The sequence below is a fragment of the Plectropomus leopardus genome, chromosome 12 (genome assembly GCF_026936395.1).
Source record: "Plectropomus leopardus strain MGB_pleo_1.0 chromosome 12, ASM2693639v1, whole genome shotgun sequence".
Taxonomy (NCBI): domain Eukaryota; kingdom Metazoa; phylum Chordata; class Actinopteri; order Perciformes; family Serranidae; genus Plectropomus; species Plectropomus leopardus.
In genome coordinates this window covers 25,265,112-25,292,197 of record NC_142187.1, presented here as the reverse complement: position 1 = coordinate 25,292,197, position 27,086 = coordinate 25,265,112, and the positions used below count along the sequence as shown (strand labels likewise).

At 39.0% G+C, this 27,086-nt stretch overlaps 1 protein-coding gene across 6 annotated transcripts in view; it reads right to left on the bottom strand.

The window, feature by feature from the left end:
• asic1c (acid-sensing (proton-gated) ion channel 1c) overlaps window positions 1–27,086 on the bottom strand; it is a 117,429-nt gene that overhangs the window by 13,702 nt on the left and 76,641 nt on the right. The window contains exons 1-3 of one of the 6 annotated variants that reach the window (XM_088085618.1): window positions 11,106–12,683; window positions 7,881–8,031; window positions 1,591–1,718 (exon numbers count right to left, since the gene is read on the bottom strand). In XM_088085618.1, the coding sequence (XP_087941744.1) occupies window positions 1,591–1,718; window positions 7,881–8,031; window positions 11,106–11,747 (921 nt within the window). In that variant the 5' untranslated portion in view covers window positions 11,748–12,683. Of the gene's footprint in view, window positions 1–1,590; window positions 1,719–6,658; window positions 6,787–7,880; window positions 8,032–11,105; window positions 12,684–27,086 lie in introns of those variants that run through there. The other 5 variants (XM_042497139.2, XM_088085617.1, XM_088085619.1 and 2 more) reach the window with 5 other exon arrangements.

Here is a 27,086-nt window from a genome sequence, read left to right as displayed (position 1 = left end):
GCGGTCAGACCAACATTATTGCTCATGTATTTAGCAGCAAGCAGACGTCATGCAGAACATTACTGATGCAGGTCTAGTCCCCGGTAGGAAGCAGAATACCATGGGAATAGAGGCAGGCTTAATAGAAATCTGTAAAATATGTAGATTCAGACAGGACACCACAATCAAAAGGACAAATTTTACAACCCTGAGAACAGAGTTAGGAACAATAAACAGTTTTCAAACGAACAAATAAATGAACGGTACAGACATTACAATCTATTTTAATCAAGATTTGATAAATAAATAAATCCTTGTGAATAAGCGACTCTCCAGAAGCTTATTAACATGGTTTTATTGTTGATTAACTATTTAGATATTCTAATCTGAGCCCATGAGGGTTTATTATAATAACCCCTGACTGCAAAGCTCTATGAATGAAAAAACAAAGTGAAGTCAGTCTGCAGCCTCATTAGAGGTAAAACTCTCATTAAAAGGTGAAGAGCAGGTCATTACCTTTATGAGTAACTCTGGGAATTTTAAATGAATCCACTAATGAGGAATATTTAACACCTGAATTTGAAGGTTTTGGTTCACAGTAAACATCAGATTTGCTTGTATGCAGTAATGTGACCCGTGTGTGTGTGTGTGTGTGTGTGTGTGTGTGTGTGTGTGTGTGTGTGTGTGTGTGTGTGTGTAGGATCTATTTAGGGTTCTTTAACACATTACAGAAACTCCTTTTTTTTGTGTATCGACATTTAACCACAAGACTTCCAGTCCGCTTTAAAAGTCTTGTCTACAGCAATTTATGATAATGAATTTCTACCACTCATTTTCATGACAAAAACAACCAATTATTTATGAAGGCTACCGATGCATTGGAGCATTTAGCTGCTAATTGTGGTGGGAGCTAGCCAACAATCAATGCCAAAGGCTTCTTCCTGACAAACTTTGCAGAGAATTGATGCTGCTGTTGTCACATTAAGGCTCACGGTAATCCCCAATCATCTCCACAAGCTCTAACCGGGCTAAATCTGACAATCCAGTGGTCATTTCAGTAGAATTCAATAGAAAGTGACAGAGATAGACTGTGAGTCACTGAAGGAGTGGACTTAAAACTGGCAAACATTGTTTAGCGTTTTATTGAACTCCATTTCTAGCCCACAGACTCTCATAACTGGAGTAAAAAAATGGATGCCAGAGTCTTCATGAGTAATAAAACCTAATGAATCACATTGTCTGGTCCCTCCGGATGATATAGCGGATTGGCCCGATAGCATAAAGGAAAAACAAACCCAAAAAAAAATGTGAACAGAAGTGGCGGTGAGAGGGTAAAGCCAAACAACAGCTCTGATGAAGATACAGACTCGGGTGATTGGATTAAAGCTGGAATGAAACCCATTAGCTGCTCTTTACTGACATTGATAAAACACAGAAGACAGTGACGACAAGGACAGACTGCAGATGTTGCTGGATGTTCAGCCACACAGAGGGGGACAGATGGATCCATTCCTCAGGGGCGGGGGGGAGGGGGACCAGCAGTTAATGGTGTGTAGCTATTTAACAATACAGTTTTGTGGCATGCAGCAAGCCCAAACAGTCATACGCTACCCTCTGCTCTTGGCTGGAAACGAACGTTTGGAAGCCGGGGGCGACCCCGAAGCCCAGCTCATGGAGGAAAGGAGGCTCTGACTGAGAGTGAAGCTGTACCTTTATGCCGGCCTCATAGGACGTCTCATCTAGGGCGGGAGTGGGGGGGGTGAGGGAACACAGCCCACATCATTATCAAAATAATAAGGAGGATCAACAGTGAAGGCGAGGGACAAAAAGACAGCCCGGTGTCAGTATAACAACAAAATTGGCCGTAACTCCCCTAGAAAATGTTGCACTGGTAGTCTGTCAGCCATTCTCTTCTTACTAAGGTTAAAAACTCCTTGTCAGTTGATCGATCGTCGGTCAATATGCTCTTGTCCAACCAAATTCTCATTGGTGGGGCAATCACGGGTGTTAATAAGACCATGTGTTCACCAAAGCATTCATTTTCCCCCAAAAACAAAGGCAGCTGTTGTTGTTCAGCTCTTGTATTTGTCTTCTGTGACTTCTTGGTGTTTGCTTCGTTTGTCTCAGCCCTTTTTATTGATTTATGTACTTATTTATTTAACCTCTACTTAACCAGGAACAGTCCCATTGAGATTTAGAATCTCTTTTTCAAGGAAGTGGTGGCCAAAACAGCAGCATGAAGAATTTTACCTAAAAGACCAAACAGACTGGACGGCTGGTGATGGTGACGAGCACAGCCTTTTACCAAAAGTCGAACATATTTAACTCTCATTTATAGTCGGAAAACAGCTAAAAAAATCACAGACAGACTTCAAGGCTGGATAATAAAACTTCCAAAAGGGCATAGATTTTAATAACCTAGATACTGCACCAAACATGGGGCCTAAGTATTTTCAATGGAGCTGCCTGGCGCATTCGCCAAAAAAGTTTTTTTTGCCTATGGGTGTGTCTCACTGAATATGTGCAGTAGTGTTTGTCCTACTGGCTCCACCTGTTCCCGTTTGACTTTACACTGTGATGATGTCACAGATTTTTAAATCAAGGAAAGTTTTACAAATCTAAAATCTTTATGTCTCAAAAATTCAGAATAGAAAGATTCATAATTGATGTTGGCAGTAGGCGTCCTGTCAACATTTTTACATACGTCTCTTTTACAATGGTGGCCTAAGGGCCGCAGGGGAGTGGCCACTATGGAAAATTGGGGTATGATCTCACCAGACCCCTTGTTGGAGCAGCAGGATGGCTAACGTTAACTTCTTAGCTAAAAACAGTAAGTCTCTCTCTCTCTCGCAAACAGCGTTGCAGAAGTAGTTAATGTTAGAAACGTTATGTTGTATATAACTGTTCCATGCTTAGTGGTAAGGAAGATTTGTGCACGCAGCTCAGGTGGAAAAGCTTTACAGTGCGCAGATTATTTTTGGATAACATCATATATTTTCCACTTGCCTGAACACAGTTGACTTGCTCTTGGCAAGTGTTAATGTTGAGCCTGTGACAAGAAAAAAAAATGCTTTGGTGGACTCACAATGCTACCTGGCAGGGTACATTCAATGCACTGTTGGGGTTTAGTTAATGTAGAGATAACATGCAGATTTTTCGAGCAATCATTCGGTTGAAGAGTATGTAAAATTTTCCTTTGGTTGAATACAGACCTACTCGTAACATCCACTCAAGCTTGAGTGACGACGCGGCTCAGTTTCAACCATTACATAACTCTACTGCAAAATCTGGCGTCGTCGTCCTCATGTCTCTCTGAGCTCACGAGTCATATCTTCCAATTAAAAATTTAATTTCTCTGCTTCACAAATGAAAAGTCTTGAAATCATAAGTGCTTCATCCAGCTGTTACACTCAGAGCAGTGTCATTGTACTCGTCGGAGACTGACTAAAATTAATGCCGGCCAGCCTTTAATGACAGTCTAATTAATGCAGCACATCTTTCAGGTCGTAAACACGTCTTTTAGCTGTCAGTGGCGTGGGCGCTCGTGTCGTCATTATAAATGACGATCCATGCACTTTCAGGGAGGAAACCTTTGTGGTGGTGATTAATCGATCAGATTCACTCCTTGGAGACGGCTGAATGATGATACACTTAGAGCATTTTACAACACTCGGAGAAAGAGATATTACATGATTCAAAACCCCAAAAAAATTAATTTGTCATCTTTGTGGTGTCCAAATGTCTGTTTTAGGAGACCTGCCTAAATCATCCCATGTTATTCTGCTGAAACAATGGTGGATGGTTTTATCTGATCATTTATCTCATGCTCATGAACTGACCAAGACCATTAACTTTAGGAGCAAAATCATTTAAATTAGGCTTGATTAATTTCTCAAGTAAAGAATTAGATTTACCGCTGGAGTATCCATTACTTCAAGACTTCACAAGGACTGATTATGTGGTGGAAATTTTAATGAGCCTGCGGCACAATTCAAAAGTAGACTTGATCTCAAAGGTAATCACTGCAAAATCCTGAAATCCTTTGTGGTACAGGCGCCATTTTCTTGTGACTTACAATGAGGGCATTCTCCTGTTTGTCAGGGGATATTCTGCCTATTCTGTCACTGTTTCTGTTTGAAAATCAAAAGGCAGGTGTTTGGCTTGTGTGCTTATTCAAGTGTGGAAAAAAGAGGCACTATTTGAGTGTGTTGTCTTGGCAACATCACATAACGGCTATACAGTCCCATTACATTTGGATCGGATGTCCATGTCAGCTCAGTGTTATGACCTTGCACACAGGCTCTCCGATCAATTCGGACTTAACTATAGTTATTACTTTTTGTCCTTCACTGACAGCTGTTGAGGGCTGGAAACTAATTTTCTACCTAACCTGCCACAGGCTCTTTTGTTCCCCTCGATATTGCTTGCATTTTACTGTCCCTAAATCATACTATGTTTTAAAATGTGTCTTCCAAATAGCTGTGGGTCATCTTTTTCATCTAACGACTCACAATTTAAGTGTGAGAGGAATCGGGAAATAAACTAACATGATGAAAGGTGCACCAGGCTTCGTTTTATGGTTCAATTTAACACCCAAAACACAATGATAATTTTAATATCTTTCCGGCAAGATGCAGCACATCTTGAATAGGTGTCTTCAGAGGTCCCATATGTTTAATGAATCTTTAAAGCAGTCTGATTTTGGATCAATGTTGCTGCTAAAAGATTGTTTAAGCAATAGTTTCAGGGAGACAATCATGAATTATGTTTACCAATTACCTTTTTTAAGTGAATTATTTCTTCATACACTTAAATTTTGGTTTATTTTTATTAATCAGACTTAATGTTTTGGTCATTAAACCATGCTGATGGTGGCTGTGTGAATTCTGACTTAGTGACTGTTCACATGCACAAAATATTCAATTCTTGTCCTTATTCTGAAACAGACAATATTCCTACTAAGCTGTTTAAATTGCCAATGAAATTGAATATTCCACTAATACTCCCGTTTGCATGCCGCTGAACATACTCAGATTACTGTGCCCTAACATGTTGTTTATCATGTCTAAATACGGACAACTGGATCAGCAGGTGCTGCTTGTCATTCTGCTTTGTTTGCATAAAAATAGGATTTTTTTTCCAAAGTCTTGACTTGTTCCACTGTGCGAACACAGCCTCCCTCGTTCATTCTTTTAAAGAGTAACTAAACCCCCATATTTGGCTTGAGTGTCTCCTCCCTGGACTGTGACCCAACTGTGCCATCTCTCGATCCACAGCACCTCCCTGCCCCCTGTACACACTAAGTAGTCGTTTGGTGAGAGGGTGGCAACGGTGCAGCGGCAGGGGGCTCGGTGAAAAGCGTGCTCCTGCTGCCAGTATCAGCCAATAGCAAAATTAAATTGCAATAGCCAAATGTCGACCTTTAGAGGGCAGCCACTTTGCGTATTTATACACAATATGTAGCATTTTAATAGTTTAATAGTTAGATATTGAATGATTGCTGATATCCAATATGCCGATTTTCATTTAGCTAATGAAAGATACCAATATCGATGTATCAATTTTTTGTCCACTTAATTTTAGTGATTATCAAGTCTTCAGTGGTGGAATTAACATCATATTGTGCATACTCTTAATGTGATGGCCCACCATCAGATGGAGACATGAAATACAATGCTTTTTTTAAATGTAAATAATGTTAATTCGTTGTACAAAATAAGAAAAATACTTCAATTTAGGGTTGATGTTTTGTGTATTTTTACTTTGTCAATCAAAAAAGCAAATTAATAAAAATATTTGTTTATCATTTAGCAGAAATCAGCATGTTGGCTGATTCCGATATTTCATTTAAAAGCCAAAATCTGCCAATACAGATGACATGCTGATATTTCTGCATATCTACTAAATATGCAATATATTGCATTTCAATTTAAAAAATTGGTTTGGGGGTTCAGTAAGGCTTTTTATTCATGAAAATGCACAGAACTAACTGTCAACATGCATGAGGCTGTGGGCCACAAACTACAGTAAAAATGCAAATTGAGACGCATATTTCAAATGTGCTGTATACATGTTGAAAGAATGCTCCTAAAACCTGAATAATACCAGCATATCCCACATGTCTAATTTAAAAAATTCTTAATTCAGAAATATCCAAACATGACATGACCCATATCAAATTCAAAATACTGTCATATTCAGAATAAAAGTGGAACATTTGTGTGCATGTAAACTCAGTCGGTTTTTCTCTGCCTTCTCTTTGAATGTGCCACTAGAGACACAAATAAGCTGTATTCATATTTTTTTTTCCCATGTGAAGACTCAAAAGTAAAACAAACACTGCGAGCTGCCAGATATTTTTTCTGTAGTCTGAGGTTGTTTTGGCTCAGACAAGCACAGTATGCTTGTATGCTTGCATCCAATCATTACTTGGCCCTGCTCTATCAATATTCCTTGGCTGCTTTAATCCCTCAGTTTCATGTACCAAGAATCACTGGGTGTTTATATAACACCTTAACTGCACTTTTTCCACACGAACCAAACAAAGATCTTATTTTGCTCCTGGCTCTGTGACACAGAGGTAATGGTCACTGGCTAGCGAGGATTTGGGGACAAACACAGAATGAAGCGGAGCAAAAAGAGGTCGAGGTTGGGGAGGAGGAGGCTGAACATTAGGTACCAGTTGCTGCTGACATGACACAAAAGTTTGAAAACCAGGGGCCACACCAAATCCCAGCTGGTCAATGAAGGGCGGCTCGTCCTGGCTGTGGATCTGAACCTTGATGCCTGCTTCGTAGGAGGTCTCATCTGTGGATACAGCACGCCAGAGAGTGTAACAACAAATATGTTCGCCTATGAAAACCCCTTTTTTGGCTCTCGTGCTGATATTACATGCTCCTAAAGCCCATGCTAAAATCTAATACCAGATAGATACTCATATGTTAGTGTGGCAGGCCAGTATTAAACAGATTTACAACCAAAGATTTACTACATGCTGTATTTTATGAATGTACAATATAGTGGTTGATGTTGTCTGCCATAAATTGAAGACAATACATCAATGAATACATTTTATTAGATGTGATGTCAGCCGTAGAGCTGGAGAAACATATCAAGATAATACGCTATTACAAAAACATGCTAGAACATCACTTTTGGGTGGTGCAGATTTTTCAGATATTTAGCAGTAAAGTGAATAAGAAGGGGTTCTGGTTTCTATGTTCCTGCTAAATGTAAGACTTTTTTTAAATGCCACTCGGATTTAAGTTTAACACCAATTTTCTTATAGCCAAAATTGTGGACGGGCAATTTTATTTTGTCCATTTCTTTTTTTTTTTTTTTTGGTCAAGTGAAAAAGTTACATTATCTACATCAAATGTTGAACAACCCTTTTCAGAGGTGGACATACGTAAGGATTTTTTTATTTTTTTTTTTAATCATAAAAGTATCTATTTGGTTTAGCAACAGAAGTAGGAAATATCAGGGATTTCTGGCTAATTTTCTGGGGGATTTTGTGTTTCTTATTCTGCATGTGAGATTCCACTACTTGAATTCTCATTATGACAAGTTTTAGAAAACAAATTTATCAGATTTTTTTAACAAAAGAATAGATGTTACCAATTATTGTGAGATTTTACAATGCAACGCCAGAAAAAAAAAGATATCCATAAAATCCTGCTTTCTGTGTCTTTGCATTTTTAAGACTTTTGAAAGATGATTTTAAGTCGGTTTAATACCAATCCAGGCAATATTCAAAGATAAATTCATTTAATGCCTTTTAAGACTTTTTAAGGATTCGCGGGAACCCTGATAAGAGGACTAGAGGAGTAGTTGGGATTTCAACAACAAGAAGGAGAGATTTTCACAAAAGTGTTATACATGGTAAAAGTTACCCTACTGACCTGTCTCTCCCCAAACAGGCAGGTATTCATCCTGCTGAATATCCAACATGATCTCCAAGCCGTTCCCCGTGCCGCCTTTTAACGTGGTCAACAAAGGGTTGCCGTCTAATCCGGAGTTGAATGTGTAGCATTTTCCATAGCGTGTGTAAATCTGTAAAGAGAAAGCACAGGAAAAAAATACAGGCGCGTAAATGAAAAGTCAAAGCCTTTCCTCCAGGCTGTGGTAAATTGTGCACCTGTACGAGATGTATTACATGTCAGCCTGTAATTGTGTGGGACAGCTAATCATTGCAGAGGCTTTGTGATTATCAGAGAAAGCAGCACCGGCTTTAAACAGGCACCTGGCTCTGATTTGAGGAATTAATGAGCTTGCTTTAGCAGCAGCAGCAGCAGCAGCCATCAATCTTTACCCAATTTCACTCCAAATTTCCCCTGAGTAACTTAGAGTGAATGTACTATTTTGCCGTCATTAAATAAGAAACATCTGAGGTGGAGGCTCTCTGGACACACAAACTCTAAATTGGGTTTGTACAAGATTTGTGTGTCTTGACTTATAAACTTCTTGAGAGACAGAACCTGAGCCAGAGAGGCTCAGCAGTGCTTATCGTTTGATGTGCAATCTCTACAGTACGTTTGCTAACACCAAATATCTTTCCGATTTAATTAATCCAGCCAGCTTGAGTTATTTATTTTTGGTTTTTGCTCCAGCAATGACAGATTGAAGTTTATGGATTCTCCCTGTGATTGGAAAATTCCCCATCCTCTGCCAAACAAGCAAAAATAAATCAGCATCATGATTAGAAATGTTGACATTTTAAATTGAAGTCTAGAGTTTGGATTAAGACTAACAAAGCGTAACATTCTGACTACAGCTTGAGGGTTTGGGTAAATTCAAGATAAGTCAATAAATTTGAGATAAGAATATCAGACTTTGGAATTGATTGGTTATGCAACACTCTGAGGAACGAGAAAATCCATGTCTCACGCATTTCAACACAATGTAAAAACCTGCAGTGTTATAAAGAAGCAACAGTCCTCATTTTAGTTTTATACCATTTTAAATTGGGAGAACACCTACGTACGGCTCAAACATGGTCACACACAAGTTCATCACAATTACAATATGCAACAGTAGCTGTTTGTTTGTGTCCCCAGGAAATATATTTAAATGAGGTGAGTGTGAATGAGTCACAACTATCCTGGAAAATCATTATAAATCTATGGAAGCAAAGCAACGCCAAAAGGATTTGGATTTTACAGACAACTGATTATCTGCTTGTCAAATCACTACACAATGCTGAAGATAAATCGGGGTGTACCATATCATATTGTGCATGAAAATAACTATAATTTTTAATATGATGTGAAAAATTCACATTGTTATAAAGACAATATTCTGATGTCACTGCTATGCAAAGCAAAAACATGCATGGCTGAAAGCAGATTATTGGAAGAGTAAAGGAGAAATGGCAGAGTGTAAAGGTCCAGGTGGAAGAAAACCAACTAAATCTTATCTTTTTGGATTTTTCCAAAACACACACACACACACACACACACACACACACACACACACACACACACACACACACACACACACACACATACATACATACATACATACAAACACACATACACACAAATAGATATATATATATATATGTATATATATATATCAATCATTTAGGTCTATTTTGCTTCCATATAAAAACTGCATTAGATCATGGTTGTCTAAATATCCTTTCTTGGCAGACAGATATGGTTCGTACATACTGTAACACCCTTACAAGACATCGTGGCTGCTGGGATTTTTGCAGACTCTCAACAATCTGACTGTCCACGTCTATCTCACACATCTCTAGACAACAACTAACACTAAAAGGAAGGGAATGTCATCTAATAGTTAATTTTCATTACCCGCTGTGGTCAGGTCATGCTAAAGGGGCTGCTGGCAAAAACCCAACCAGCATGGCAAAGCTGATCTCAAGAGATCAGAGTCAGTGTTGCATGTCCAGACACAGACAGACTTACATGCAGCTCAGACAGATAAGACAGCGCCTTTGGTCCTTTCCCCCTGCTGGCTGTATAATGAGGTCTGCAAAAGTGACTAGAGACCTGTTTTTAAAGATTCTGATTTAAGTTCAGATAAAAAGGGAGCTGCACACCATGTGCTACTGAAGACAGAAGCACACAACACAGTTTAAATCCTAATTATGGCCCCACTCTGGACAGGAAGGCAGATTTTTAACGAGTGTGAAGGCTCTGCTGCACTGGTTTGTGCAAAACAGGGAACCCACCATGGACAGCTGACATCCTACAGTGTGTGCAGGACTTTGCATTTCAACTGTCTCAAGAGCAGCCAAAGTAGCCACAGGTTTGATTTTTATAACACACTATCCATAGATGTCGAAATCTGTAAAGCCAAGTGGTTAAATGTAATGTCAGCGACAAGTTAGTGTTGAAATTATGAGCTTGTTCCCACATTAAATTATATTCAGTGCTGTAGGAATAAATCAATCACTGCATGCATTGCACAAGTTTCTCCATTGAGCCTTTTAAATTTTTTCTGTCAGTGTGAAAGGCTGTGTCGAGAGCATTTGATGGAAATATTACCATTCTGAATAGTGCGACTATGGTTTGCAAACGTCATCCACTTCCTGCATGCAGCATTCAGTGCTTACTTGTAAATGAATGGGTGTAATAGACCTACGTCTGGTGTTTTAAAAGGGAGACTCAGCTGCATTTGTGAAACAGGACCACATACTCCACATGCCCTCCAGATGTTTAATTAAAGAAGCTAAAATTTTAATTTGGACTGATTTACGACATCTGAATTATTAATGAGCCAATTTTTCTTCCTTAATATTGTTGTCACGGGTTATAAAGCAAAGAGACCTTAAAGCAATTGGCAACAGAGTGAATGTAAGCGAATGGAAAACTCCAAAAATTGTACAGGAGACAGTGAAGTTATTGATGATGACATGACATTGATTTTCCACCACACCATTATGTATTTGTAGACATCAAGTGTAATATGGGAAAAAAAGCTGTCATGTCTGTGAGGCAAAAACAGCACTGGCTTGTTTGCAGCTTTGGAACATCAACACCTTCAAAATACCCTGTGAGAATGAGGGTGCGGCATCGAACACTTGCATGAATTATTAATACACCTTGTAAACAGCACTCATATCCACACCTGACAAACACCATCTTTCTCTCTGTACATACAGTGCTGAAGTTTTTGTAGGTGCAGGTGTCCCCGCGGAACCTGCACTCCAGCAGCATGTCCTCCAACTGGTGGCCGAGGCGTCCCATCATCTCGGTGGTGTTGATGCTGTAATCAGGGGGCGGGGTGTAGTTGTTAAAGTCCAGCAGGCTCAGGAGACCCTGCTTGTGGCTGTCTTTAAGGATGGACAGGCTCCTCTCCATCACCGTGTGATTAGGATACATGAGATCCATCCAGTAGCCACTATGATACAGGTCATGCTTGGTCAGAGAGGAAACGCGGAAGACGTTTTTGTTGCAGAAAGTGACAGCTGGGAAGGACATGTTGTGAGCCCACACCATGTAGATTTTTGTAATGGCAGGGTAGGACATCAGGTAGAGGATTCGATTCCAGGACCAGGTACACAGGAGACCGACACAAAGGAAGAAGGCCATGATCCAGATGACTCGCTGTGGCTTCGACTTGTCCGGAGAGAAGACAAACTTCAAACCATGGATCTTGGTCCTCATTATGAAATTCACCGTGATCTCTTTCCACGTTGGTTTGAGAGAGCTGGACTCAGCGTTTTGGAGACGGGTCTCTGGGGCATCCTTATCTTTGTGTGGCCCCAGGGCAACTGCTTCGGATGTAGGTGCTTTAACCATGATTGCTTGTGTCAAGGAAGGTACTTCTTTACCAAAATGCTGTTTCTTTAGTAGCCCACCCTGCACATCCCCAGTTTACACACAGTGGCTTTTTCCACAAACATCTCCAGGTTTATGCATCACATATTCCAGGTAGCAGCGACTGAAGTCCTAAAGTGCAGCTGTCCCACTGTTAAGGCTTGAAAATTCTTTGCCGTGGAGATATAAACAAAGGAACTGAGGTCCTTGGGGGAGGTAAAATTGATTTACATAATGATTCCTTTATGAGAAAAACAGCTGAATCACTCCATTAACGAAAACCATCAAGCGTAACCATCACTAGTCCTTCATCAATAGATAAATGGACATGATAATTGCAGATGTAAGCGACAGCTTCACTCCCAGAGGCAATCACTTTGAAAATCCGGAGAGGCTTACCCCTGTTGCTCTGATCTTTCACTCCTCCATCTCCCTCTCCAGTGCCAGACAATACTTGCAGATTTCCGTGGTTTCTCTCTTTGTGCAGTAGCTGCCCAAAACCCAACTCCTCCCTTTTTCCACAGATTGAAGAGATGCTTTTTAGACTGTTGACTTGTAGCCTGCAGAAAGGAATATAAAGCTTGTTGCCCCCCTACACACTCTCTCTACAGTCGAAAGGAGAATGAGGTGGAGCCAGTGGATGAAATTGTTTTCCTCCGGTGATGAAGTAGACCTCCAATGGTATAGAGAGGCGGGGGGAAGGTATCAATCAAAGTAGGAATAATTGTGATAAAGAAACTCTGCAACAGGAAAAAAATGATGAAGTCTGAATTTTTTTTAATATTGGATTATGCAGCTTGCTCGTGGATCAATGTATCTATATAATTGATAACTGAGGGGAGCCAGCGAGTTGGGGAAAAACGCAGCTTCAAAATGTGTAAGAAATATCTGTAACGGCACATTTCCTAGTTCGTCTTCTCTGCCAGTTTCAAACATAATTTCACAAATGCAGTGTAATGAGGGCTGACATCCTGCTGCATGCAGATGTGGCTCTGGCTGATATTAAAGGTGCTTCACTCCGTTTATGTGCGATTATCAGAGCATTCTGTTTGGCAGAAACCTCTGCTTCACACTGAGAATATTTTTTTTTCCATTATGTTTCGCTGGAATCTTTTTAGTCTGTAAATGTGACTGTTGGCTGAGTAACCTGATCACAGCTGCAGAGACATATGGTTGTAAAAAACAATTCTGAAAAGTGAAAAGCAGAGAAAATATTGGATTATTGTGTGTACTTGGAAGAGAGAGTGTCTTATGCATGTTTAGATGAGATGAACTGGACTAAAAGAATTGGATTTGAGTAAGACAAAAGGGTGGAAATGCCTCATGGGAATCACAGGGTCCCTGTCTCACTGACTGGAGTGATGCAGAAATGTCAAGAGATGCCAGACATGATCTGCCATTTCTGAATCCATCAATTAATTATACAAATGTCCCCCACTTCATTTAAATCATATAGTGATGGAAATCAAGCACATGCAAACAGAGAACTTTTTACAGGAATACTTCCATAATTTGGGGAATAAACTTCTCCGACCTGAGCAACCCATTTGCCAGAAAAAAATAATTAAAAACAATTATTTTGGTTCTATATTTATTTATATATTTATTTTTTATATATATTATTAAAATTATTAAAATACATGTCATACATTACTTTGAAACTTAACAATTCTCATCAACGCTGTGGTGAAGATGTTAAGTTTAGGCACAAAAATCACATGGTCACATTGTGCCGGTAAAAAACATCCAGGTGTAGTACCACAAATGCTGCTTGAAAACCCTGCAATGTGCCTCTATAAACATCGCAGGGTTTTCCACACATTTTTTTGTATGTGGTGGTCCACAAAAATTTAAACATCTGCCGCCACAAATAGATTTTCTATTTTTGGAGCTGGACGGTTCATTAGGAGCGCCGTATGCAGAGCATACTCATATGGAGCAGCATAATATCAGGTGCACTGAAAGTAAAACTCAGCCGTTGGTTCTGAAAGTTTGCATTCACTCACACCAGCCATCCATCGATCTGATCAGCTCTGAACAGATCAAAAGATCAATTATCAACCTCGCAAGTCAAAACACTGCTGAGGACAAAAAAAAGAGCTCACAGAAAGCTCTGCCTGTGTTGCATTCAGGGACCCACAAAAACCTCAGAATTTACAGAGGGGACACAGAATGATACAAAGAGACACGCATGCATTTAAAAGAACACGTTCAGCGTTCGCCACACACACATTCTCACATTCTCTCCACCTCATGGGAAGTCATCTTATAAAATAAGTCCCTTTTGAAAAACTGATATGATACATATGAAATGTGCAAATATAACATTTGTGACAGACAGAGACGTACAATGCCAACCTTTTCTTCTCATGACTGGGCTGCCCTGAGAGTAAGTCAAGGATCAAAATCACTCCCACATCTGTACACCGAATATGGAAGTGGAGCTAGCAGGCTGTTAGCTCAGCATAGACTGGAAGCAAGAGGAAACAACTGGCCCTTTCTTCAGTGAAGACTCTTGGAAGTCACTGCAGACAACACGTGTTGTTTTTGTACAGCTTAAATAAACAAGATAAAGCAAAGATTTCCCACACATTCATTCATTTGTGATGACCTGCCACGATTAAAACATCTGCCTGCCACGTGTTGATTATACATTTTTGGACTTGGTTTGCTCACCCCAAACCCCCCCAGTTACCACCACACAGGTACTTAATCTGTGGGGATCACTGTACAGCACTGCAAAGCAAGCTTTTAGAGACATCTTTATGCAAAAAAACATCTGCTCCCGTTTCCAGCTTCCTACTTAATGCACAGACATGATCATGGTATTAACCCTCTCGTCTGACACTTGGCAGGAAGGCAAATAAATGTATGTAATAGCAAAGTATTTCTTTAAAGTGAAAGTGGGTGGACAGTGGACTCAGTGAATGTTTGCCTTTGTCTTACTAAATGCTTTAGATAAAGCATACAATTCTTCCCTTTAATCAAAACAAAAATGGAAAGTGATAAGTTAACTGAAATGAAAGCATGAATAGAAGACAAGAGGCTTTTGATTACTGCCCAAAATGTAATTGGATGTCATTACTCTTTATAATATAATATAAAAGTGTAATTCAATGCAAAAATCAAAGGTCAAACTGTGAACCTGTGATGATTATGCACTGGGAGTCCTGTGTTCCTGCCAACACGTGTTATTTAACTAAAATACAAAACTTAATCTAATAAAGAGATTAATCCAAAACATTTCTATTTATCTTGAGCCAATTTAATTACAGCGAAAATTATTAATTCATAACTAAGAGAGAGGGGGGGGCATTATGCAGAACAGTTTTCTCTGTGTTCAAAAGTTGTAGTAATAACAGTTTGATAACATTAATGAGTGTCTGGATACTGAAAATAAAGAGAAGCTGCAACAGCTACAGTACTGTGGTAATAGTTATTTTCCCCTTGTGTGCTTTCAGGGCTTTCCGGTAGCAAAACAGCTAAATTAATTGCTACGGTCCAGCTTCCCCAACAGCTACTGGATGCGATGTCTGCACCACGCCTATTTTTTTTTGTGGCTTCCAGGCAAAACAGATGCTTGGCATTGCTTTCTTTTCAGCCTTATGTTCAAACCTTTTTATTCATTGCAACAACCGGATAGGCTTTGTTTAATTGTAGAATTAAGGATTCTCTTTTTGTTTGGGAAAGATCCAATCAAAGAGAACAAAAGGCTCTTTTTGGGCATCAACGGGGATAACTACCTCAGTGTCAGACCCAGTAACAAAGCACAACAAAGAGGAGAAAAATACTAATGCTGCAGGAGCAGCCGGCAAGTAAATAACTCTTACAATCACACCTTATCAGACTTATAGCTGACTGCCTGGTTTCTCCACCTACTCCCCAGCTGCATTGATTTCCTTTATTCTTGGTTTCTTTGGAAAGATGTCAATAGATATGAAGCGCATTTAACTGGCGAGTTAATTACTTGAGCTCATTTGTCCTATAGAGGAGGCGCACAGCGTACAGCTCTCCTGGTCTCTGAATCGTCCCTCGTCAGCAGTTTGAGCCAAACCCAATTTCATTACTTGCAGTTGCAGAGGTTACACACATGCAATGCATGACAATCATCATTACTCTTTTTAACATGTGCTTTCTGTCTGTAGCAGTGGCTCTCCAACAATGGACTTTAATGTCAGCCTTTCACTGTGTGTTACATCTAAGCACAGGTATGTCTTCAGGATGTAGTATGTCTTTTGTCTGTACTTATATCTTATACTATGTTCAAATATCTCTTGAAGTTTTTTTTAAATCACCTAATTGCATAATCAACACTACTTTAGATTTTAACACCAAAAATACCCAAAATTCTCAATTTTCAGCTCAACAATTGTCAGACTAAACAGATTTTCTGGCCATTTGGGGACAGCAGAAACAAGTTGTCACACAAAATTGACATATTCAGTCTTTTAGGATGATACCGCAAACATGTTAGCAAACACTAGAGAGGCTAACACCTTCTGCTGGGTTTGTTGATTGGTTGGTCGATATGCTTTTGTGCGACAAAATTCTCATTGGATAGACAATTTCTGGCCTTACTTTCATTAGGCTGTCCATTTCAGTTAAGGACAGTTCTGACTATATACACACACAAAAATCTCATTTGTATACATTTAGAAATATTCCAAAATAATTTAATTGAACAATAATTTCAATCTTTAAATGCCTTCAAATCTAAAAGGCGCTTAAAAAAAAAATCTCACACTACACACATACTGTAAATCAAGCATTTTTACTGCATCAAAGTTTGTTAAACTGTAAAATATCTGATAGTTTTACTGGTCTGGCTGACTTGACATAAAATTAGACTGTATGTGGCCCCCAAACTAAAATGAGTTTGACACCACATCAGGTTGTGCCTGATTGCTATGATACATAATATTTGCAGAAGTAAAAATGTTTTTCAGTTCTTGGTGATCTGTAAAATACACTAAATGTGCAGCGCTCAGCACAGAACAGATGCTCAGCGCCTCATCACGTTGCTGGCAATAGTAGCAGAGTGTTCATGTGACGCTCCTATTGCAAAGAATTCAAAAATATTCTGGCATCAGAAAAAAACACTGGTGGACACACAACACGAGGTAGAGTCCGCACTGTGGCCGATTTAGTTAACCTGAAGATAAGATTCGTTTCTTTAATATTGACCAATTGATTGAAGAGCAGGTGGAATTTCAGAAGACCATGATTTTTTTTAGTTTACTACAGCACCTAAGTTCTGTAAATATTTGATTAGAACTGCTTTGCATCCCCAAAGAGAACTTTGGTTTACACATTAAGGTTGTAAACCAAAGACTGTGTATATAGTGGACGTAGCTCCCATGACATTACATATTGATTTTTGAGCTGCCGTTTTGAAGCTTCCTGTTCGTAATTACACATCCAGTAGACACGCAGCCATTTTTCCACCATACACACTTGTGTTTTTCTTTGCTAATATAAAATATCCATTAGTGTAGCTTTAAGTATAAATATTAGACCACTTCAATGAATTCTTACCAGTGTATGTTTTTTTTTTTTCACCAGAATCAATGATGCGCTGAAGTGTGTAAGTTTGTGTACAGGAAATCCTTATTTCCCTCTCACTTGTGTTATTGGAAAAACAACATGACTGTATAAGAAGGTCTGAGCATTTCCAATCTACTCAATGAAACAACAAAGCTTTCCAATATGGTGTAACATTCTGCAACCTTGTTTCTGCATTGAACTGCAGACTTCAGTGTGACTAACTTTTTAAAACTGTATTTATTTGTGAAATCATTTCAGAAAATCATTGATTTAATTAAAATATACCCTCCAAGACAGTGCTGCAATCACTCAAGAATATAAAGCACTGCGGGGCAGAAGTTAATGATTTTTCGTCTCTATAAAATTTCCAGCCTCCTTACTGAAAACACATTTCTGCTGCTCACACATTTCTATTGTTATCTTCCTGAGGATGCAAAAAACATCTCATCTCCGTCTCAGTATTCAAGCATGTAATTAGAGAATCATGGTGTAATAAAATTTCCCAAATTGAAAACGAGCAGCTGATTGCCATTTGAAGGAAAAGTAGAACTATTTGAAAGATAAGTTGTTTTTTTTGGATTGGTACATTTAGTGCCCGGCTTTAAGAGCAGCTCAGTGATCCCTGAGACTGTCAGGGAGTGACACTAACCACCCCTCTTTTATATCAAAGCTTAGCTGAACCCCAGAGGTCTCATTAGAGGAGGAGCAGAGTTTTGACTGAGCAATAGGAAAAGCTCCTTCAAGGGCCAGTGAGAACGTTCGCCACCAAATGAAATACCGCCAGCAATTAGATGCACCTCAGAAACTCAGGCAGCTCAGACAGGGAGGACACGAAGACAAGAGAGAATAAATGCTATATCCAACACTACTGTCCAGTTACAGTAGAGTTTAACTGTGTAGTTAATTAGTCCATTAGGAGATGACAATTAAGATTACTGATTAATTATTTCAGTCAAGTAAAAATGCCAAAAATCAACTGGCTATTGCTTCTTAATTGTGAATCAATAATGAAAATAATCACTTTCTGTGTGTTACTACACCCTGAGGAAGGCGCAAACCGATACACAATGATGTTTTTTATTGTTCCTAGTCGGCTGAAGTAAAGGCCTTTCTGATTTTTTAAACCAGCTTGAGTGCTTGAACCTGGAACGTAATACCTTTTTGCAATACATTGAAATGATTAGTTAGCTATAGCCTGCTCAATGAGCATACATAGAAATAAGGATGAAACTAATGCTTATTTTCATTATCAATTAATCTGCAAATTATTTTCTTGTTTTATCCATTTGTTTTGTCTTAAAATGACAAAGAAGAGAAGGAAATTAATACTTCATCTCTTTCTATAATTCTCATGTCTAAAACAGACTGTAATATAATCAGCTATAGCACTAAATTATCATATCAGTTAAATGTAAGCTTATTTCATAAATACTCATAATCCTTTATAGCAACAATCATAACATATTAAAAAGTATTTTATTATGACTTATAAGGCCAAGTATTATATTTCATGCTGTTCACTCACTGACATTTTTTATTTGCACACCAATGTCTATAATTCATTATACACATAACTATAGTGTGTTATAATCTGTATATAGCACTGTATGATTATAAATACAAGCACTCATAAATATTCATAATGCACTATATGAAATGACTAATTATATACGCTTATAACCATACAGTAAACTCCGAGGCTGAAAAATGTAGCCAGTGGTAAGTGTCACCTGCATACTCAATGACTACTTTTAATAATATTATAATGCATTATAACAGTGATTATAATTATTTTCTAAATGATTATCATGCATTACAACAATGAGAATTAACACTATGATCAGGCAAAAAAAAAATCAGTGAGTGACCTGCAGTGGCATTTGACCTTATAAGTCATAAAATGCTTGTTAATTTATTATGATTATTGTTATGAAGCATTATGATAACTGCTGAGTTCTTATAACCATAATGATGATGTGTTTTAAGCAAAACATAATGCATTATCAGTATGTTTATAATGCACTGTAGACAAGAGCATGCCTAAAAATGTCACCATAATTTCCACAGCTCTTTAAAATGACTTGTTTTATCCCACCATTTGCTCAGAACCCAAAGAAACTAAGTTTAATATCATGTGAAAGAAAAGCAGACAGCTATTATCATCTGCCACACAAAAATCAAGCAGTTGACTAATCATTTCAGCTCCATATTCCAGTAATGTGACTGCAATGCATTAATTTGTCAAATCCGGCCCGCTGACAATCATTGACATTGAAAATATATTTTCCAGTTTTAGTCTTGAAACATTTGATGAAAAAAATCTATGAAGTTGTAACATTTAAAGCTTGAATAAATAAAGCTGATTTGTTGAATCCTAAAGAAAATATTCCATATATATTGCACCAGAGTTTCTCAACCGTGACTTCAGGATTCCTCATGGAGTTACTTGATATGCAGCATGTCACACTCAGATTCACATGAAAACTTGACGCTCAACTCCCTGAGATTGTCTGGACCTTAAAATCAAGGCCAGAGAACAGCAGACAAGACCAGTGCTACACTGTAATTTAAAATGACCAAACAAATGCAAATGTTGGACAGAAGACAAGACGTTCAGAGCCAAAACAAATGCAATCAGGGACGTCACTCTGGTGGACAGGCAGCTTCTTTAGCAAAGGGAGACATCTTGTGGCCTGCCTCTAAATGAAACTAACAGCCTTTGCAGAGAAAAAGCAACATAGCCACTCTGTATGCTGCACGAGTAATGCAAGGGAAGCAAGAATGGATTTTTAGCTAAGATGGACTTATGCTGTGAAATACCTCATATAAAATTCATCAAAAAGGAGAAAAATTGGCATGTACTTTGTAAAGAAAATAAAATGAAATAAAAAAATAAACCCCAAAGCTGTTTTTGGAAGAGAGTACAGTAAATCTTATTGCTCATAAAAATATTTCAGTTTTTCCAGGTTCAGCAAGGCAAAATGCATGACTAAGTGTTACTTATTTAAAACCCACAGTAATTGTGAACATCTCTGATTCAGCACATGTACAGTATATCCCCCTCTGGCAGAGCAGGTGGAGGGCAGATGCAGCCTGTATCAATAAAAAACAGATGCTGCCGGCTACACCTGCCGTCTTGTTCTCTTGTTCCATCCCAGGCAGAACCCGACTAAAAAAAACATAAGTGCGCTGTCACTCAAGCTTTCAGTCTGCAGCCCCGCAGTCACACTTTGATAAACTCACTCCTCATATTTCTCCACCAGTACTTTCATTTGCAAGGATAATCTCGTTTTTTCTGCATGTCCCCATCTTGTTTGCTCAGCTGGAGGCTTTTGGTATCAATTCCTGAATCCATTTTGCCCGCTTGCCCAGAAATTAAGCGTCGTAAGCACTTGCCAGCTGCCTAAAAGCACCACACAGAAACAGCTCTCCATCAAGAGTTTCTCCTATGTCAGGTGAACGTTATTACAAATTCAAATCCGATCCCCAAATATCCGCAAGGCTCCACAGACTCGCTCTATCCCAGCATTCAAACAAATGTCATTACATAATCGAATGTAATAGGTTTTTTAACACTTGAAATTGGATTACCTCATACTTCCGAAAAATGTTTTGCCGTTTCAAACAATGTGTCATGTCTGGCTTCCCCTGTTCAGTGACTCGTGGTGTCGGGGGAAATCTCAGTTTACTTGAGAGAAGAAGAAGGAGTGATATAATACTTAAGAAGGTGTGAGGCTTCGCTCTTATTGGCTTAGTGAGCAGGATATATAGATCCCAGAAGCCATTAGCAGAAACAGAAGCTAAATTTGGGCATGGCAGAGTACGTAAGATCAAAAGGACGTGATATGAAACCATGAGTCATTGTTTTGCCCGATCGTTGGGCCTCATGTAGCAACACAATAATACAGCGAATGCCCTCACATAAAACTAGGCCGTGACTGCAGTAGTAAGACCCATATACTTTTCAAACTGGTGCTACACGACCAGAGAAAACACAAAAAAAGGTGCTTTTGCTCAAGATGTTGAAACCTACAATAACCAGAATGCAGTGCTCCTGCTGATGTAATGTCAAATGGCCCGAAACAATGGCGGTCGGCCGGATCTCATATTACAGTTAAACGGTGAGTTAAAACATGTTTCTAAAAACATTTGGGGCAAGAAATATGCAACTAAGTAACAGAATATTGGTTTAAATTCGATCAGTGCTGCTTAATTTTACCATTTGATCTACATTTTTTCAGCCTCGGATTTCACTGCGGAGGAAGCAGTGTGGCACCCACTTCCTGTATACCAACTCTGGCAAAATGGGTGTTAAAGTTTCTGAAAAAGGAAGTGCAGTAACAGAATCTTGATTTACTCTATATTTGATCAGCACTGTCTTTTTTTACAGTTTTACCCTTTGACATGATTTTGGTCTTATGCCGTTTGCAAAGACTGGCACACATTTGCCATGTCAGCAGCAGTGGTGGAGGAAGTATTCAGATCCTTTACTTTAGTAAAAGTACTAATATCAAACTGTAAAAATACTGTTACTAGTAAAATACCTGCATTGAAAAATGTAAAATGTTACTTCAGTAAAAGTATGTAACTATAATCAGGAAAATGTATTTAAAAATTCAAAAGTGCTCATGCAAAAAAAAACAAAAACATATGATATTAATGCATTTTTTAAATGTTTATCAAATTTAAACTTGTTTTTTTACTTTGGCCAACAATTTGTGGACTGTTAAAACTAGATGTTTATCTCCTATCTTGGTAAGAGTGCTCCTGACCACTTGCAAAATTTAGTCTTGCTTACGAGAGGAGCAAAAATAAAAAAAACCTAAAAATCAATGGGTACAAAACAAAATAAGAACAAATCATGGATACAAACAAAAATAAGAGAAAATTTGCTCATATATCAGTTCTTGCATGAGGCCCATAGTCTTGTGAAATATGAAATCAGCATATTAAAAGGTCTAACACCTGCTTTTGTTTGAATATCACACAATGCCAGAAGGCTGGTGATCTTAAACACAACATAATGGCAGTATTGGTTTTGGACGGAGTCACAATCGTGTCCAATGTCTCCACCTAACAAGCTAATTAACTTAAGAGGTTTTGTCAACTGGCACCTCTAATGTCTGCCTCTGGTAGTATCTGCTCCCTGACGTGCAAGTCAGCAAAAAGAGTCCCCGTGCAGGCAATTTTCCCACTATGAATTCCTTTACTATTCCTCATCAGCGCCATTGATCTGACTGCCAATACTGCACTTACAGTTACAGTGGCTCCCACACTGGCCTTTACTGACACTGAGTAATGGAACAAACACATTCGGTATTTGCTATCTGGCCTGTCATCGATGCTCACTCACTCAGATTTGTTTATTTCATTGTTTGTACTTTGGGGCTTTATTTTATCTCACCCCTCCTTTTTTTCATGCTCCAGGCAGCACTGTAATTTTGTGCTCCTTTGCACACCTCTTCCCTTCATCTCTCCTAATGCTTCCAGTTGTGCATCGCGGCGCTGACTCTGCTCCAAAGCAGGCTGAATCACAATGATGGTGTCAGTCCGCAGCTGAGTCCCAGTCCCACCTCAATCTAAGCACAGCCTCCTCTTCCTCCATCTCCTCTTTCCTCTTTTATTTCCACTTTGTCTTAGCTTTCTCCTTCAACTCTGCACCTTGCTTACCCCCTTTTATCTGTCTCTCTTGTATAAGCTGCTATTCTTCTGTCTCTTCCTATCTACCACAATGCCTATTTTCTGCCTCTTCCTGAACAGGTCCAACACTCAGTCCTGACTTGTGCTTCCTTTACTCACCCTTCTCTTTTCTTTGACCTCCAAAACCAACTGCAGCCTCCAGACTACACTGCAGTGAAATGCCACATCCTGCTTCTGGTTTGGCAGAACAAATCCCTGACCACAACAGACAAAGTAATATCAAAAAGTCTCCGGCTTTGGTGTCAACGTAACCTGATACCTCAACAGGAAGTTCAGTTTCACCACACAATATCAACAGTAAAAGGATAAATGTGTTAGAATCAGCTCTCCGCATTAGCCAGCTAACGCTCAGTGCTGGTGATCAATTGAAATGATATTATGCCAAACTCAGCATGCATCCTGCATATAACACACTGACGGATGATTTATCTGGTCAGAGCCAATCTCGCAGGTTTAATCCACAGCAGTGAGTCGGGCTGTGTTGGGGTGCTTAGGCTTTTGAGCATTAATGAGACAATCAATCACACACCAGTTCACAGACAGTGTGTACAGCAACAAGATGGAAGCATAAGATTCATTTCGATAATGAAATAAAACCTCTGCTAAGAAAGTTGTTTGGCGATGAGTTGAACAAATCTGATGATATTTTCTTTAAAGATTCTGTGTGTAGGATTTAGAGGGACATATTGGCAGGAATGGAATATAAATTATTTTGGTATTAGGGTTGTCCCAATCCTGTTTTGTTTTGTTTTTTTTCTGGCCCCAAATCCTGATACAAATCATTTAATATTGAGTATCTTGTCAACACCTATAGTCCCGATCAAATACTTTTGTTTTCCTAGATAGTACAGCTGCACAGTGCACATTTTAAGAAGTCTTCTTTATAGTTATTTCAAAAATACCTACATCTAGGCGTGCCTTGATGGGTTTTTTTAAAGCATGTTACTAGTTTTTTCTTTTTAATAAAGTATAAAATAACAACGCCTCCCTTTACTCTTGTTTGTTTCCTCACTGTCTAGAGAATGTCTCTGTCCCTTTCAGAGTCCAGTGTTTGTTGTTGCTCCAATAGCCTGTGTCTAAGTAGCCTGAATGATCTGTATTTTGTAGAGTGATTATTTTGGTCATCTGTACAGCTTTTGGGGCGGATGACCCTTTGTTAATAAATAAGCCATGCTGACTTTTTGCTCTTGGAGCTTGTGTACTTGCAGTGGTGAGTGAGGTGGTTATCAGTTTTTCCTGGCATCTGTCTCTCCTTGGACCGAGGCGGAGAAACATCATGCGTTACAGCCGAAAGCAAAACACAAGACTCACACTGAGCTGAAATGTAACGAGCTCTCATAACTTCTGTAAATAGTTGCTGCACTTAAGTTCAGTAATATGGTAAATAAGCAAACAGCGCTAATGACGAATTGCAAAAGCGCAACAACATTTTTTGCTGACACTAGATATCAATAAAAGCCTGAGATAGTATCGTATTATGTTGCTGTGAGCTGCAAATTTACCACTTCTTCCGCTTACAGTGTGCTCTCTTCTTCTCTCTCTCTCTCTCTCTCTCTCTCTCTCCTTGCGACTGCCTGCATGTCCGCATCTCCAAAGAGTAGTGCGAAAGTCAAGAGCAATCACTCCGCAGCAAAGTCTGGGGACCAAAATGTGCCCAGAAGTACACTGCACAAAAATGTCCCTGAATGTCCCTTTGAACCCTGTTTAAACTCTGTATGAGACAAAATGAACAAATAGCCGAATATTCATATTTAACAGCCAAATCTGATTCAGCTGGCATAATTCTCAGTCAGGTCCAGCTAGGGCTGTGATGGTTACTGCATTACCGCAATACCACGGTAAGCTTCCATGCTGGTGTTGAGGGATTTTTTTTTTTTTACTGTGAAACTGCTTTACTCAGTGTTTTTACCTGTTTAAATCACCAGGTCTGTTTGTTTAGAGAGAAAGAGACCTCAGGATAATTTGGATCCTGTTAAAAACCTCCTGAGCATCTGAATCTTAAGTTATCAGAGAAAGCCCAGGAAGCCAAACAGCTTCAAAGAAATACTGATTTGTAATGTGAAACTGCTTTATTCTGTTATTTTACCAGTTACTTTGAAAGGGAGGAGACCTCTGCAAGATAGCTCAGCCTCTGGTAAAAACCTCTTGAAAAATGAACACTTAAAGAATTCTAACTGGAGGAAGTTTCCACTAGTTGCGATCTTCAATCCACACCACTAAAGCACCCTAAATATCAAACACTGCTCTTTAATATAATTTTGAGTGATATACACCCTCTGATGCAGACACATTTATACAAACGACAACTTGGAAAAGCACAAAAATCCTTCACTGTAATCTGAACAAAGCTTATTACCACAGTTCACTCACAGATAGATGCAGGGAGTTTCAAGGCTATGTTCCTGTATATATTTATAGCACTGGGTAGAAAATTTCCAGCATCTACCATCTGCCAGCCTTTTAATATCTGAGACTCGTTCTCCTCCAGTGAATTACAGCATCCTCCACCCAAAAAAATATTTCATTACTTTATGCAGAGGGAATAATTGCACTTGGGGGCCCTGATATTTCCTCTCCAAGATTTCTCAATACCACTGAGCCCATATCCAACTCATTAGCACAAACATCTGGTCTTCCCCGTCACTGTAGGCATGCTGTAGTTTCTGCAGCCACATTTTCTTTGTCTGACCTTGATGCAAAAATGCACATTCAGGCACAAACACACATCTATATACTCATATAGGAACACTACAAAAATTGAAGTATCATACAGGTAATGTGTTAGATTCTAGAAGAGCACAAAAATAATAGTACTCAAAGGGGTTTGAATTGGAAAAGGTAATAGTCTATTTATTCTAACACTGCCGTTTTAATGCCATATCAAAATGCAAAACACTCAAGTATAATATATGAGCGGAGGCATTTGAATGATTTTATGCATATATTTCCTCCGATTTTTCCACACGCAGAGAGCTAATTATCAGATGTTGTCTAGACCTTGCGTGAGTCATCTCGCGGTGATGTTCCTGAAGTATATAATGGGTAATCTCGATTCCATCACATCTCATCTCCTGTGAGAGGACTTGCCTCTGAGCCTCCCACAGTAAGATCAGCAGGCCGAGGAGGGGGGATTCAGGCAGTGCCATGAATATTTAATTAGTCCCCTCTATACTTAGGCCCTCAGAGCGTCTCCAGTTTCTGACATTTAGCTGAAATTTGCCCTTTGTGTATGGCAATGTAAAGGAGCCAAGGTCACCTGACTGACCACATCGATATCAAAATCTGCCTTTATTAGCTTACATGTGCCATTTTGTTTTTGGAACTCAAATCTGGTGGGTCATTTCTTCAAGTCTGAAGCTCTTCTTACAAGTAGACGTCATGTTGGGTGTGGGTTCAGTTCAAGCCAATGTCCCTCACACAAAACAATAGTATTGACACTGTGCTGAGTAATTAGTATAAATCATTTGCCTCACTTTCACTGCTGCTGGCTCTCAAAGAAATTGTGCAGCATGACAAGCCCATCTCGGTGCTAGGCTTTCATCGCTCAAATCAATGGCCCATTTCATCGAAATACAATCCTTCCCCTGTCTCTGCAGCAGAACGATTAAGTTCCATTCAAATTCTGCTGACATGATTTTATCTCTTTGGTTGAGGTCTGAAAACTGAGGGGGGAAAACTGGGATTTAACAATAAACGAAAGCACAAGAGTTCAGAAAAATTACCCTTTCACTGTAAAAGTGACACTGTTCAATTTGGTGGCAGAGTGCATTTTTGATTTTGTGAGATGAGACAAAACTGGAGAACATTTGGTGCCACTGTGACCACAGAGATCATTCTTCTGAGGTATTTACAAAGAAAAACAATAACGTATTAAAAACTCTACTGGTCTTGAAAACGCCATATGTTTACTCCATAATGCATGACGCGTGATGTCAGCAGAGATTTGTTGAACCATATGGCACCTCAGTAGTTTACATCTTTCTGGGGACAATTTTGAGGAAGTTAACTCTCATTTCTCCTTCAAGAAAAAGGACTATTAATAGTAGCTGCAAAATGAAGAATTGGACACTGAATAAA